Genomic DNA, 16,532 nt, shown 5'->3' on the forward strand with positions numbered 1-16,532 from the left:
ACTAAAAATCAATATCAATAATAATTCAAGCAATCCTATGCCACGCAATGTAGTGCGAAATGTCTTGTCGAAAAAATCTGTCATTTGTTTTTTTACTGATCTATACATGAAATGATAAAAGTAACTTTTTTGCATTACTGGAATTAATTAAACATTCGTAAAGATCCAGATAAACCCATGATCATGTGGCCTCGTTAGTTAGAGTTGGTACTATAAAAAATCATTTCAGACTGGCCTTAGTATGCTGGTGACACAAAAAAGATGCCAAACGCCAGGACAAATGTAATTATTAAAACATTGAGTTTATACTGTAGTATTTTTGTTAATTTTAGGTTCATATATTTAGATTAAGTTATTTTTAGTGTATGTATTATTCTTTCCTTATTCAAAGCTTGTTCAAAAATGATTTTGATGGTTGTACATAGAATTTTACGATTTTTTATAATAAATACTGTAACTTGCAAATGTTGCAATAATAGTGGAATGCAAATATTAATATGTAATTGCATTTGCAATTGAAGAAAATAATAAAACTTAATCCAACTGTTTAGTTGCATCACAATATATGTCACAAACTAAAACTATCTTAAAAATATCTTTTAAGTATACATTATCAAAAACTGTTTGCGGCTCTTTTTACAATTTTCAAAATGCAATGCGGCTCTCGAAAACCCATGAGTTTGACACCACTGATCTATTCTAGACGATTCAAGCATTGCTTTGGGAAATTATATCACTCCAATTAAATTGAAATAATCTCGCTATATTAAATACAAAATCTTTGCTATCATAAAGGTAAACCAATTCAGCCACTCGAAATATACTGGCCTTATCAAAGCAATGGAGGCAAAATTGCGAGTTCATGAGCTATGAACATTTGTTCTTTTTTTTGTCTTGAACTTTCCATACTCCACAGCCCCTATTAATTTTTTTTTAATTTTAATTACCATGTGATGGTCATACATATCTTTAACTTGTATTTTCTGTCATGATGTATTATCTCAATGTGCCAAACTATTAATTAGTGTGCATATTTTGCTTCCAGATGACATAAATGTATTGTCATGTTTATTACCTCAGCTTGGAGTATTGACAAGAAAAAGGTGCCAGTAAATTAGGTAAAAAAAATTTCAACTCATTGTTATAATCAGAATTCACAATCAATAGGAATTATAAACAGCCAACAATCAGTGAGAATTATATGCGAAATCCCTCAGAATAAATTTGTCTAAAATCGGAGGAAGGCAAAAAATATAGGTAGTTTCCATCCACACAAGCATTTCAAGAAGACTTGCTCGAGCCAAACTAAATGAGCATCGTCAGGTGATCGGTAAGGCTGCAAGTTGAATTCAGCCCTGCAACCTCCTGCATAGAAGATAATATTAATTAGTGGGCTATGAGCTAAATTCCTAAATTTAAACAAACCTATCTACGATGCATTATGTACCAGCAATGTTACCTACGATTAATAAATTCACCTACAAAAGCAAGTTCGATAGGTGCAAACTTTGTGTTATGGAATTGTATCGCAGCACAGTTTTGTATGACACCCTCTTTAAATGAAATTTCAATGATTAAGCGCAAACATTAAAATTACTAACTTTGAACTTTGTCATTATCTGCAAAATGTTCCACACAAATCTTTCCGCTATCGCGTTTGTAATCTTCTCTGAAAAAAAAAAAGGCTATGATGTCCAGAATTGCTCTTTACAGCTTGCCTGTTATTCCAGCTTTCCAAGTAAGCAAAACTTCTTAGATATAGAGATTATTTTGTTTCGTTACAGGCGCAAAAAGGCAGGTACTATACGTAAAATAACCTCCGTACCAGCGAGACTTTGATGGTGCAATAAATGATGACTCATTGGTTCTTACTCACGTGATCATTTTATACAATTGCTTAGTCATGATTCGTTCTTTTCTGTGGATGAGAGGAGGCGCTCGGTACGTTGGAAATTCATATCTTCTTTGATCCTGATTGTCAGAGGCCTGGAACTCTATAGACTTTAGGTATTGTACATTTTAGCAACAGTATCAATTATTTTTCAGATTTCAGAATGGGTCGACGTCCAGCTCGTTGGTGAGTAGTGTTCATTTTGGTGGTGTTGGTTTCGTAATGCAGTTTTGCCTATGCCTGTGGTAAAACCTATTTTGCACTTCAACGTGATACCGGTATCGTTAATTCTCTGATCCAGGGAATATAAATAACTAACATTCACCAATATCGGAATTTTCATATACCTGTAGTCTAGTTCTCGAATTTCACCTGAAACAAAATATTGATTTCATGTGCAAAAAAAAATTCACAACTTTGCTGGGACAAGAAAGTAAAAATTTATCTTAAATATACCCCGCAAAAACTGCATTTTTGAAGCCATTCAAAGGTATTGTTGAAGTACAGTGAAATTAAAAAAATCAGACATATCATAAATCATAAAATTATGGTGGTCGTTGTGGCAAACTTTGCTTTGCTTCCTTTTTTTTGTGAGGTTTTGACAGATGTTATTGATTATTTCAGCTATCGTTATTGCAAGAACAAGCCTTACCCAAAGTCTCGGTTTTGCCGTGGTGTACCAGATCCAAAAATTAGGATCTTCGATTTAGGAAGAAAGAAGGCGAATGTACAAGATTTTCCATTATGCATTCATATGGTTTCTGATGAATATGAACAGCTGAGTGCTGAAGCCTTAGAAGCTGCTCGAATTTGCGCTAACAAGTAAGATTTACCTTCCTATATTGAAGTCAAATGTCATTGTAGTCTATATTGACACAAATTATAGATTAAAATCTATTGATCTATGTTTAATAACCCATGTCAGTATGGCACAGTTTTCCGATTGCAAAAAGAACCTATTACAGCAGGCCTGCACAACATGCGGCCCGCTAGATACATCTGTGCGGCCCGCGGGTGATTTAGAAACACGCCACTTCTCGGGTCTAACAATCAAAGCCGGCATTGTTATGCAAGCGTGCCGTTAGTCCGCTACTCCGATCATATTCGAAATCATGAGATTTATGTTTTGCACTAGTTTCAATAAATATCGACCTTTGTGTGAAATTGGTGTGCCCTTCGCGATCCCTAAAATTCGTCGTTCGACCCCTCACCCCCCAGTTTGGGAAACCCTGATTTAGATATCTCAGTATTCAGACTGAATCACGCTTAAAACAATATCGGTATACGATCTCACACCCATTCGTGCATATTAGCAACCTATTAATAATCTCATTATTTTTTACTAGCAGTTTATGAAACTGAAGTTTCTTTTCGATTCAAATTTAGAACTTAAAAAACAATTCCTTCATTTATAAATGGTGCAAAAATTCTCGCACAAAAGATATTGCTATTTACTGTAAAATTTCAAATAAATTGGAGCAGATTTTGTAGAAACATGTAATTTAACAGTCAAAAAAGTACAACAGAGGAGAATATATTGGTACCAAACGGATTGTTTGTATAGCCTACAATGGAAATATCCAATATTGGTAGATATGACTGAATAAATTGTCATACATATATTTGGGACGATTTTACAAAACTGAACCCGAGTAAAATATTTTTTTCTGCAGTCAGTTTATACTGCAACACGCAACACCTAATGCTAATAAAAATGAAATATTGAAAATGAAGGGTGCGTTTTCAAGGTAGATGAACACTTAAATACATATTTGCCATCTCATATGCAAAAATCCTGTACCTTGTTTTCACTCAAGGAAATAAGATTCTTCATATTTTAAATCTCCCCAGTAATGAAAGTGTTTCATTAAATTTAACTGTTTCACAATAATATTTTGATTTGTAGTTCATCTTGTGAAAAATGTATGTGGCAAAGTTTACGGCCCGCCGGGCCTTCAGATTTATGCTTGTGGCCCTCGTGGTAATGAGAGTTGTGCAGGCCTGTATTACAGTATTATGCGTCAATTATAACGATGAGCACAACTCTCATTTGGTGAGAGAAGGTATGGTGTCGTTACCTCTCGATATTGCTACAAAATTGGCAAACAGGTACTGCACAACTAAAGTAAACGGAGCGCGCATTCTGTGAACACCGCTATTAATTTCCTCAGAAGAATACGATCAGTTTCCCCAAAGAAAAAAAATTTCACAATGTAATTTGATTTTTCAGCAAATACCTTGTCTGGAACTAATTTTGGTTACATAGCACTAGCAGACATGGAGCAATCTTATGCAATTCTAATTTTTGTAATAGTTTTTTAATAGGATATATATAATTTTCTTTTATACAAAGTCATTTTAAATTTCATTTTTGAGCTAAGATTTGATGCCTTATTCTATATTTTGGTTGAACTTTTCAGATATATGGTGAAATTCTGTGGCAAAGATGCTTTCCACATGAGAATTCGTGCCCATCCTTTCCATGTTGTCAGAATCAATAAAATGTTGTCGTGTGCCGGAGCTGACAGGTATGTTGGTCCATTGCTTTAAAACAAGGTAGAAAACAATAGACAGTGTATGAATAGGGCTGGGCATTGCGAAACTACAAAAACGAGGCTTTGACATTTTTAGACCAATTTTTCTTCTTTATTATTGTTAGTGTGAAGGCAGCTTCTGATTTTTTGGCTGATGAGCTGAATTCGAATGTGGAAATTGGTTCGTTCAGCTGTTTATACAGGGATGTCCTAAATGAGTCAAATATTTGATGTAGTAGATTCTTGATGTTAGGAATAATTTAGAATCGTTTCATTTGAAAACGTCACTTTTAGGCTTGGTCATTTACTATCTGATGCCCAAGACAAATTATCCTTCACTTAAATTTTCAACTTTTGTTCTCCAAATTCATTTTCTGTAATTTTCATGGATTTGCACCTGTTTAACATGACCCGATTCAAAATATATTTGACATCCATGATGAAAAATATCTTATAATGTATAATTTCGGTCATTGCTGCTCGTACTTTAATTGTATGTGATTTTATTTTCATACACGGCTGTTTGTCAAGTGTCATTTTATGTATATCAATGATACAAATGATTTCTAGGTTGTATCTTTCTTTACACTCATAAAGGGTGATTGATATTCAGATGATATTTTCCGTTCTTTAGTTCGATATCGTTTTGAAAAGTACTGGCCCTGCTGTGAATTTCAGCGAGACGATTTAGACTCGTTAGTTTAGACTCACTCACGACACACCATCGGTCAGAAGTGGGATCTTCATTCTGGTTGTCTTGTGTGCGATATTTGTTTTTACATTGTGGGATGAAAATTCTTTTTCAGGCTCCAAACAGGTATGCGAGGTGCATTTGGAAAACCCCAAGGCCAAGTTGCTCGTGTCAATATTGGTCAGTCAATTATCTCAATTCGCTGCAAGGATAACAACAAGGCCCATACCATCGAAGCTTTGAGACGTGCAAAGTTCAAGTTCCCTGGCAGACAGAAGGTTCGTTTCACACTGGTTAATATTTTTATAGAGTGTTTAAAAAAAGGAAGTAATAGATATTTGGGTACTTCTGTAGTATGTGTACCAGTTTAGGCCACAATTTTATTCCGATTTTCCTTATTTTAGTTCTATTACAAGTTCGGGGACTGTCTGTGTTAGCCAAGTAAATATACCCCCTACCCACAAATTGATGTAAAGTAGTCGAACAAAATTAGTTACCTTCATCTTGGTACACATACTTCTGGAGCGCCGATATTTGTTAGCTAATAGTGGTTTGTCAGCAATGTTGGTACTGATATTTCATAACATTACAAAAAAAGATCAGAAACAATGTCCCGTTTGTTCATGTTGTTATGTTATAACAATAATCGCGAGATTTTTATGTAGGGTCTGATGTCCGAAAGCGTGTGTGTCTTTCTCTAGTTGTTAGTTCTATTTTCCATTCGAATCTTAATAGCAATTAAAATTTTTCGCATATATGCTGCCTGTCATCTGGTGAGTCCTGACTTACTCATGATTCAGCTTGGTGTAAATGCCTGAAACTTTCTTTTCTTGTTGCAGATCCACATATCCAAAAAGTGGGGATTCACTAAATGGGAACGACCAGATTACGAAAGGATGCTGGCTGAAGGCATTTTGATACCTGATGGTGTCACCTGCCAGTATAAGCCCGATAAAGGTCCGTTAGATGCATGGAGGAAAAGGCAATGAGGTCTCTCTTGAAATTTATCATGATTGACTATTAAATCTTTGCCTTGACCTGCGATTTCTTGTATTTATCTTTGAAAATGGTGGGAATAGGCAAAATTTTATAGCAGTAAAACGGATTAATAAAAACGGATATATATATTGCGAAGAGAAAGTCAGGTTATTGTGCAAAGTTATGGGTTTTCTGTGCTTGGGTCACTGGTCATTGTACACAAATTCATCGTGGTCCATTTTGTATCATTAATGTGTGTTGATTCCCTTGCAAGATTACAGGTTGATTATACTGGAGACCAGGATCTTATTTACCTAAATCGCTGTGTGCAACATTTATATATATAATCTAAAATACACAACGTTGATGGTCGTATTTCTGATAACTTAAAGGGGTAGGCCGGCGGTGCAAGACGCACGGCCCAATGTTGGATCATGGAGGGCAACAAAAAAGGGGGGTACCGTATACTGGATAGATCATGTTTTAGAACCATGAAGTTGTTAGAAATCTTATAATACAGTAGTGACTTGTGATATCAACAGCTGTTTGTTTAATTTTGAATAAAATGATGTTTTTGAAGCGTTCAATCTGTCGGCACACGCCGGAACTTGAAAACCCTTCCTAAAATAAGCATTGAAAATATAATGATATGGTATGTTCCCTAAACTTTGACCCCAGAAAATTTCTTTTTATACTTTACTTTTGCGAAAAAAATTTACGCCTATTTTGAGAGTGTTAGCTCTCATTGACTGGTTTATATGCTTGAAACCAAAATTTGTATGAGAATCATCCGTTTAGAAATACTGATAGCTAATTTTAGCCGGTCTGTATCTATCGCATAGTCTGCGAGCCTTATTTATGACGACTGAAACTAAAGATCCCCCGGGGAACTACGAAAACGAGGCAATGTTTACAACCTTACTTGAATATATATATCTGTCTGATTGACGGAAGTGTCTATGTCTGAGCGACCGCAGAAATTGGAACCTTTCCATCCGCGACCCACTGCCATATCTGTCTTAACCTACCTGTCGTCGATCCACTGCCATACGACCCTCAACCTTCCTATTCTCGACCCACTGCCCCATCCGCGACCTGCTGCCCTATCTCCCCACTTTCAATTTTCGACCCACTGTCCGTCCTATCTTTTTCAACCTTCTTATCCTCGGCCCACCGCCTACTCCAACCTTCCTGTTCTCAGCTCGCTATCTTATTTACCCCAACCTTCCTGTTCTCGACTCGCTGTCCTATTTCCCACAACCCTTCTATTTCCGACCCACTGTCATATCTCTCTCAACCTCCCTATCCTCGACCCAGTGCCTACGTGCCCCAAACTACCTGCTCTTGAATTTCTTTCCTACCACCCCGACCTCTCCATCCTCGACCTTCATGACCCACCGCCTTATTTTCCTCAAACTTCCTATCCCCGAGCCACTACCCTAGCTCCCTCAACTTACCTATCCTCGACCCTCCGCCCTACAACACCCCGTACCTAAGCACTAACCGTGCTTTGACCACGCTCCGATCGTCACACCCAACCTCGTATGCTCGCGATTATGCAAAATCTCGGGTTTTATACGACTCTAGTATGTCAATGAGATGATCGAAGCGTACGTCGACGAAACAAGCCTATAAGGTTGACACCAATCGTGACATATTATTATGAGTACATTTAAATAATAAACAAACGTTTAGCTTCAGTGAGTGTACATGATGACAAAACTGTTTGAAATCTTCGAAAGGCACTCATTTACATCATTTGCCAGGCCATTTAAATGTAGGCTGTAATCCTACTATCGCATCTGAACTAAAGCCCCCCGGAAGACACGAGGACAATTAAGTTATTTGATTTTGTAAACAAACCTGAAGAATGACAAATAACACGCAAATCCACGAAAACAGTGCAATGTTTACACTCATGCTTGTCCATGCATCTGAAACAAATAACTGGCTGAGTAGTTCCATACCTAGAATTACCACACGTCCCGCTTTTCAGCGTTTTGTCCCGCTGATTCCCATTGATGGCAGACGTATCGCATGTAAAACCAATACTAATTAGTCTAGATTATTTGCACTGGTATCGTTAACGTCAATTCCTTCCGATTTTTCGAACTGAACCCGATATTTTGACAGAGAATATGCGCATGAAATTTCGATAACAATATGGTCAATAAAGACAGCCGAGACAGCTTCAAATGTAGGCCTATGTAGTAAAATTGGAAAATGTGAAGTTATAAAATCACAGCTAAGGGGTCGTTGTCTTTCGAGGCGTCCCGATTTGAAGTCACAAAAATATGGTAACCCCTTTTCATACTGGGCATTTTCGAATACCTTGTGATTTCAGAATCGAATCGAATAATATTTTTCGAATCGAATCTCGAATACTTGAAAATATATAATTGTAAGCGATTTTATTATAGTAATTGGTCCTCTCAACAAATGAATTACCGAAGACATAGAATAAATCACCCAGATAGATTACTGAGCGCTCACACAGAATAACAAACACGTTTTATCAATAACTCACTACAGAAAATAGTCATATGTTAGAATTTCGTTGAAAAGATATGACTCCAATGAAAATAAAATTGGGGAATTCACCACGACCATTAGCGGAAAGATAAAAACAAGATGGCGGCGATTCGAAATTTAGCTCTGAATCGATTCGAATAATTTACTATTCGATTCGATTCGAATATTCGATTCGAAATGCCCAATCCCTAATTCATACCCGACATGGACTGGCAACCGGACGAAAGGGCGCGGTTCGCCATATGATTAAGCCGTCTTACCCCCCTTTTCTCCGGGATAATCTGTCTGAGTCAGGGGATCTGAAACTGGGGTCCGCGGACCTCCGAGAATCCGAAAAGGACCAGTAAAGATTTTATGAGTGAACCGAAATTCATCGCAATACGGAGTACGAGATGAGCACAAATTAAAAACTTTCAGGAGAATAATTGTTGTTTTTGCTTGTGGATAATTGGTTTAATCTTTTACCCATTCAATTTGGGATCTAACATAACAGTTCTAGCAATTCGCCACTCATTTCTTGGCGTCACAAATGTTCTTCGAACGATTCCTGGGAATGCTGGAAATCAAAACTAAAAGTAGGATGTGAATGATGACACAAGGGACACGCTTAGATCAATAAAATATTTTAGAGGTCCGAGGTAGAAAAAATTCGAAAACTTAAGGTTTGAGATAAAGAAGTATGTGAGTGGCTGCACAAAGTGCAATTTTTACGTCATTCTCGACTTATTGCTGATTGGTCATTGTTTCGAGAATAAACGAAGAAATTGAAGGTCGAAGAAACATTCTTGTCTCTGATAGGTAGGCTTACCATTACCATACGTCCCGCTTTTTAGCATATTGGCCCGCCGTCCCGACAAGTCAGCCAAAAGTCCCGCTTTGGCGTTCAGCCATCCAGTATAATACACGAACATGTTCTCGTTACTGTTATTGCTGTGTAGCGCAACGCTAGCCTACTTACTGAAGGTGAATGCGTTATTTTGTTTGTTTCGTTGTCTCCCGCTAACATTGTTAGCAAACGTATCACATGTAAAATCAATTCTTATTGGTCCTGTTCGGATGTTCACGTGAATGTGACATTGAACAACGTCTTTTTGAGATTTTTCTGTTTTATCTACAGAAAAGCATGCATGGACGATAAAGTAAAGTCCCAATGCTTGAAAACAGCAGACTATTTCATTATTCTTTATTCCTATTGCTGTACATAAAAAATCTAAATTCGGATCATTTGTATTCTATTTTACGAACTGAACCCGAAATTTAGACAGAGAATATGCGCATGAACTCTCGATGACAATATGGTCAATAAAGACAGCCGGGATGACTTTAAATGTAGGCCTATGTAGTAAAATCGGAAACTGTAAAGTTACAGGATCACAGCTAAGCGGTCGTGTCGTGTCTTTGGAGGCGTCCCGCTTTGAAGTAAAAAAAATATGGTAACCCTACTGATAGGTATATTTTCAAACGTTGGTTCAGTAGTAAAATTGCGCGTTCTTGTGTTAACGTTCACGTATAATACACCATCCTTATCAGAAAAATCTTATTTTATCCCAAAAGCTGACACTAAATTCTCCCAAAAGTCAACCAAGTTCACTGGTCCAAAAATTTGGAATCGAATTCCTGGATCAATTAGATTAGCATGCAATTCAAAAAAAAAAAATACCTAAATGTTCTTGTTAAGGATTACTACCATGTAACAATGATGCTCATTGCATGTAGTGATAATATTCAATAATGATGAAAAAACAAGTAATTACTCATCATATAATTGTCACATAGCCACTGTTTGCTTACTATCTTTCATTTTTTTGAATAATGTTCTACTACTCATTATTATTTTTCTTGTACCTCTTACTTTTATATTATTATTTGTATTTAGACGTAGTAGTATGTATTTACGATTAAGAGCATACTTCGTTTAAATATATTTGGTAGCTAACTGGTCGGCGGTTATTTTTTTTATTTCCTTCTCAATGATTATTTGGCTGGAATGTGTGGTAGCTGACTTTGATCGTATCGCCATCTCCCAGTCTATACCAAAATAAATGCTGTGTAATTTATTGTTTTAATATTTATTTGTATTTTGGTTGACAAAATAATAAACTTTTTCCTTCTCAAAGCATCGCAGTAATTTGAAACCCGCTAGCTGGCGCTTCAGTCTTCCAGTTGGAATGATTTATCATCATAATGCTTCCCTCGGTATCAGTCTTGTTCGTCTGTTCGTGGCGCCGGTAGTTGTGCCGTTGATATCCGTATGATGCTGTTCAAATTAAAGTACCGGTACCTGGTTCAAATGTATTGTGACAGTTTAATTTCATACTGCAATGAGTTCCGGTACGGTACCGTAGTTATCGAATGTAACACCACCGTGTTCTGAGGGGGAGGCGGACAACTCGACTACACGGACAACTCACCAGAGACAACTCGACTACCTGGAGACCTGGTGAGTTGTCCGTCTTTTCGCATTTTCTACGGTGGTGTTTTAGGTCTATAGAAAAACGTTTTTGATATTTTTAGTGCTCAAATGCTGAGAAAAATACATAAATATTCTCTAGAAAGTATTTTTATGTGTATAAGTGGCTTATTTTAATCATGTTGTATAAATACAAATACAGTCTACAGACGAAATTGAAGTAACGTTAGCGAAGTTAGACCGTTGACTTATAGGACTGTGTTCGTTTAATTTTATGACCTTTATTGGTATTAAATGTTTTGAATGAGCACATTTAAATATATTAAAACCTTTATACTTCACAGTAACACTTAAATATTTATGAATGTGAGCTTAGTAGTCTGTGGTTGCAGTAGTCTAAACTCGCCTACGGCAGTCGCCCGTCAACTCACCAGTCGAGCAAACGCTCTGCGACGTGACGTCATCGATGCTCGAGGTAAAGACAACTCGACTACCGAGCAACGAGAGTCAGACAACTCACTAGTCGAGCAATCGCTCTGCGATATAGATGCTCGAGGTAAAGACAACTCGACTACCGAGCAACCTCACTAGTCGAGCAATCGCTCTGCGATATCGATGCTCGAGGAGAAGACATTGCTTTGCAAAACGCAGACTCAATAGTTGCATAGCATTTACTTAGTGCCGACTGATATTAGTTGTAAGCCAACTTACCACGGCAAGGTTTCAGTCATAGAGTTGGAAATTCTTTTTGCAGAAGAAAACCAGGAACAGATAGGCACTGTCGCTGCGCCCGGCAAAGAAACTGGGCCGAAGAATGGATAAAAGATGTTTACTTTTTGTTACGATTAATGAATTTATTATGATATTTAAATACTAAACGTTATGGGGAAATTTAATGGATGGAAGGTTGTGTTTTCTTTTTCGTTACGAATATTGAATTTTATTTGAATTCCAGAACGTTATGGGAAATTTGCTGCGTTACATACTTACTCTTTGCAATACTGCGGCCCGTAGATCCTTGAACACCTCCGAGGAAGAGAGTCCACAGCAGTGTTAACTCTAAGCAAATTATGAGTGCGAAAGTGCTTCGCAGTCGAAAAAAAAAGTGCGAAAGTGCTTTTGCCGATTTTAACAAGTTAGGTGCCCTAGCCTTTCATATTACCCACTTAAAACGGCATAGATACTCGAAAAGGCGCTTCTCCGGTTAATATTATGAATTAAAGAGAAGCCTTTTCGTTAACCGAGTTCCCTTTAAGCGGATTCATGTTTAATTAAAACCAGCGAATTAATCGGCAACGAAATGACATCTGCTAACACCTGCCGCGGACAAAACTTTCATGCAGTATATCACGGTGTCAGTTGCTTACTCGCGTAAACAGCAAAGACTTTCACATTTGTTACTCCTTCCATCTAACAGACACGAGGCAGGCTGGAAACCATATTAGTTACAGGGTGGATCGTATGTACAAATCCCGTGCAAAATAATCCCCCCCCCCCCCAAATATAAATAGCAATCAACTAATTAGAGTTAGGTGCGTTGGAAATTCAACTTTTCGATTTATCCCTAAACCTAATCTGACAAATATTAATTTGTGATTTTGAACCACTTTGAAAGTCGCCACCCGCTGTTTTAAAAGATAGGTTAACCTACGTTCCCTCCGAAACATTACGCAGGATACTCCCCTGTTTTAGGAGATAGGTTGACCTACTTTCCTTTCAAACTTTTTCCTCCGAAATATTACACAAGATCACTTTGAAAATCCTCCCGTTTCGTGAGCTAGCGTGACCTAATTTCTCATTTACATTTATATTATACTATTTCAGAGCTTACCCAAAGACAAGTAATTTTTAAATGTCGACACGCCTTGGTGTGCGTGCGAGTTAGTTTAAATCGGGCAGAAAACATCATATATTGGCAAAATGTTTAGTAATGTCATGTACTTTCAGCATTCATAAATAGCACTCTTTGTAATGCTGCTGACCTAGTATCAAATATTCGCATCATAACGCCACTTGCGAGGTTTCCATATATTTCAATTACACAAATAGGAATGATGACACCAAAGAGTTTTCTTTTGCGAAGGTACACTAAATATAACGAGGGTGATTCTTGAGAAAAAACATGAATATAAAAAATAAACGAATGATATGATAGTGGATCCCAAATAATTTTGAGAGTGTCTCGAAATACCAATTCATTTGATAAATAATTTTTATTCGACCACATGAACGCTGATATCCTGAAAATTAATGTTGAAAGAGAATTACGCATTCTCAGATATCGGACATCCAGTCGCGATATTCAATCGTTCATATGCACAAATCTCACATTAATAGTAATTGCTACCCAAGTTTGTAAAGTTTAGAAACCAACAAACAGAAAATAACTTATCCTAAAACACAATTAAAATTCAGTCGGCAATGAATTCGTCGAAAAGACGATGCCATTACAAAACAAAAAAGATTTGGTCGCGAGAGTTACGTGAGATGACTGCCGTTGTTTTTTAAGCAGAATGTAAAAAAATTTATAATTAATAAACAGGAGTTACGACGCCCTTTACACATCGTGTGTATTAAACTTCCCTGGTACGTACTATTATTATTGTACCTAAACACCTGTTGGAGTATTTCGGACAATTTCGAATTTAAAATAAATGGAAACCCGACATATAATAAAGACGCAAAAGTAAAATGAACATTTATTGAAAAAGTTATTATTTAAGACAACATGATCGTACAATTCCGCCAAAACCTCCATGTTCGCAAGTGAGATGATAAATAAATACTTCCCTGTATTCGATCAATTAACTTTAGCGTATCGTTGTTCTGCCAACAAACAGCCGGGTGCAAAATATTTCCGTCCTGTGATATGCTCACAACTATTCTCGATATTAATATCATACCCTCGCGTATGTACTTTCTATTAGCTCTTTAGTGATCCCTTCCTTCCTTGGCCAAGTAATGTTTCGAATATGTGAACATTTTATTCGACCATACATGGCCGGCGGGATGTTAAAATTGTAAACAAGAGAGAGGTATAATCAATCGCGAATTTCGTTATAACGGCTCGTTTACGAATTGTTGCGCCTGTTATCGTCGAAAATGATTACATTTGTTGTATTTTGAGGCATTTAAGCAGTAATAATTAGGGCATGACATCATCAAAATCGTCAAGTGAGATCTTGAAATTGCAAATTCCGTAAATATAATTGTGAATTATTCGGTAACGAATTCAGCTTTAATGACCGTCGGGGTATTGTTTTGTTGAAAATTAGTATTAATGTGAGAGCGCCAAAAACATACAGTCCATACCGATGCGACTGCAATTTATATGGTCGCAATTGGTGTGGCGCGTTTATTAATAGTGTAAAATAAATTAAACGAATATCAATTATAACCAAGCCTGTCAGCGTGTTTATTTTCTGTGGGCAGGAATCGTAAAATACCATCTTGAGACAAATTCACTTCTATTATAAAATCTTAATTTTCAGTTATTATCGTTATACAAATAACGTGTGGCAACTTTTTAATTTATCGTCGACCAAAAAACCACCCCACACTCGTCCAAACGTGTGTCGAGCTTGAACGACAGGAACAGATTCATCGACGACCTTAATTAGGGAAAATATGTATTTTATTGGGAATGCAAAATAAATGTAACAAAACGCATTTTTTTGTGATATAACTTTGTATTTTCGGAAACGGGTTGCCGTGAAAGGTAAAATTTGATCTAAATTAATCTTTATTTTTAATGTAACAAAACACATTTTGCGATATAACCTTGTATTTTCGAAAACGGGTGTCCTGAAAAGTAAAATATGATCTAAATTAATCGCAAAAATGTTTTATTTTAAATGTAACAAAACACATTTTTCGAGTTACAACTGTATTTTCGGATACCGGGCGTCATGGAGAGTAAAATATGATCTGAATTAACCGTAAATAATGTTTCATTCCAAATGTATCATAACGCATTTTTTGCGATATAACTTTGTATTTTCGAAAACGGGGCGTCACGAAAATTATTAATCTAATGTTTTTTCTATCGTCTAACTAACCTCTGCAACACATCATTTTCGGGGAGAACTCTAACCCGCAAAACGTCATTTAATTTAAAATAGAGAATGTTTCATGCATTTCAAAACGGAAAATCACCAGTAAGTGGACAGGGATTCAACCCTCCGGATTCAGTATTCTATATCCCCCGTGTCAGAACTTTCTGAAGAATAGAACCAGGGTTGTCCAAAACGAATCGAATATTCGAAATTATTCGAATATCAAAGTATTCGAATACCTTTTCGGCTCATTTCCGAATAATTACGAATAGTAGTCACTTTTCGCCGTAAACACGGTGTTTCGTTTTACCGGAATCTTCAAACGACTTTTTACGCTTTCTCACGTATTGTAATGAGACGATGAAATAGAGTCGGCATTTTGATTGTTTATATTCAGCGCGAATGTACGTCGCATAGTGTTGCGACACATTTGCACGTTTGCGTTGGTGGACATTGCCGACATACGTCTTTTAATTCACAAAAAATACTCAAGATCTCAAGAACTTCGCCGAATATTTTCAAAACACATGGTTATACAACAGTGTCTGGACTCCCAAGGATTGGTCAGTATTCGACGTAGAAATAAGAACCAACAATCATCTGGAAGGTTGGCACCGCCATTTCAACAGTATAACTCGGAAAAATATGCCTTTTTACAGTTTAATCTCAACAATGTACGAGGTAAGTATAGGGATAGAGGCGGACGTTGTGGATATTTTGGGAGAGAATGTTGTGGGGCGTGTCAACAGCAGGCATGCGGAAGCCAACGAGAGGGTGCAACATGTTTGGGAACAGTTTAAGGAAGGAGAGTTATCTGTGGACTCTCTTCCTCGGAGGTGTTCAAGGATCTACGGGCCGCAGTATTGCAAAGAGTAAGTATGTAACGCAGCAAATTTCCCATAACGTTCAGTATTCAAATAAAATTCAATATTCGTAACGAAAAAGAAAACACAACCTTCCATCCATTAAATTTCCCCATAACGTTTAGTATTTAAATATCATAATAAATTCATTAATCGTAACAAAAAGTAAACATCTTTTATCCATTCTTCGGCCCAGTTTCTTTGCCGGGCGCAGCGACAGTGCCTATCTGTTCCTGGTTTTCTTCTGCAAAAAGAATTTCCAACTCTATGACTGAAACCTTGCCGTGGTAAGTTGGCTTACAACTAATATCAGTCGGCACTAAGTAAATGCTATGCAACTATTGAGTCTGCGTTTTGCAAAGCAATGTCTTCTCCTCGAGCATCGATATCGCAGAGCGATTGCTCGACTAGTGAGGTTGCTCGGTAGTCGAGTTGTCTTTACCTCGAGCATCTATATCGCAGAGCGATTGCTCGACTAGTGAGTTGTCTGACTCTCGTTGCTCGGTAGTCGAGTTGTCTTAACCTCGAGCATCGATGACGTCACGTCGCAGAGCGTTTGCTCGACTGGTGAGTTGACG

General features: G+C 37.1%; 1 protein-coding gene and 1 long non-coding RNA gene across 3 annotated transcripts; one reads left to right on the plus strand and one right to left on the minus strand.

Moving 5' to 3' along the window:
* Nucleotides 1-1,051: 1,051 nt before the first annotated feature.
* On the minus strand, nt 1,052-1,832 carry LOC144432151 (uncharacterized). Its single transcript, XR_013480420.1, has 2 exons — nt 1,602-1,832; nt 1,052-1,365 (listed from the first exon to the last, which is right to left on the minus strand). It is a non-coding gene; the product is annotated as an uncharacterized LOC144432151 (long non-coding RNA).
* A 53-nt stretch (nt 1,833-1,885) lies between these two features.
* On the plus strand, nt 1,886-6,160 carry LOC120341687 (large ribosomal subunit protein uL16-like). 2 transcript variants are annotated; one of them, XM_039410262.2, is made up of 6 exons: nt 1,886-1,941; nt 2,047-2,077; nt 2,516-2,713; nt 4,312-4,419; nt 5,232-5,394; nt 5,956-6,160. In XM_039410262.2, exons 2-6 carry the CDS (start codon nt 2,055-2,057, stop codon nt 6,103-6,105), a joined length of 642 nt encoding a protein of 213 aa, XP_039266196.1. In that variant the 5' UTR covers nt 1,886-1,941; nt 2,047-2,054; the 3' UTR covers nt 6,106-6,160. The 2 variants fall into 2 exon arrangements, with proteins under 2 accessions (XP_039266196.1, XP_039266195.1); XM_039410261.2 differs by having other exon boundaries at nt 1,935-2,077.
* The last annotated feature ends 10,372 nt before the right edge of the window (nt 6,161-16,532 follow it).

This window comes from Styela clava, chromosome 14 (assembly GCF_964204865.1).
Source record: "Styela clava chromosome 14, kaStyClav1.hap1.2, whole genome shotgun sequence".
NCBI lineage: Eukaryota > Metazoa > Chordata > Ascidiacea > Stolidobranchia > Styelidae > Styela > Styela clava.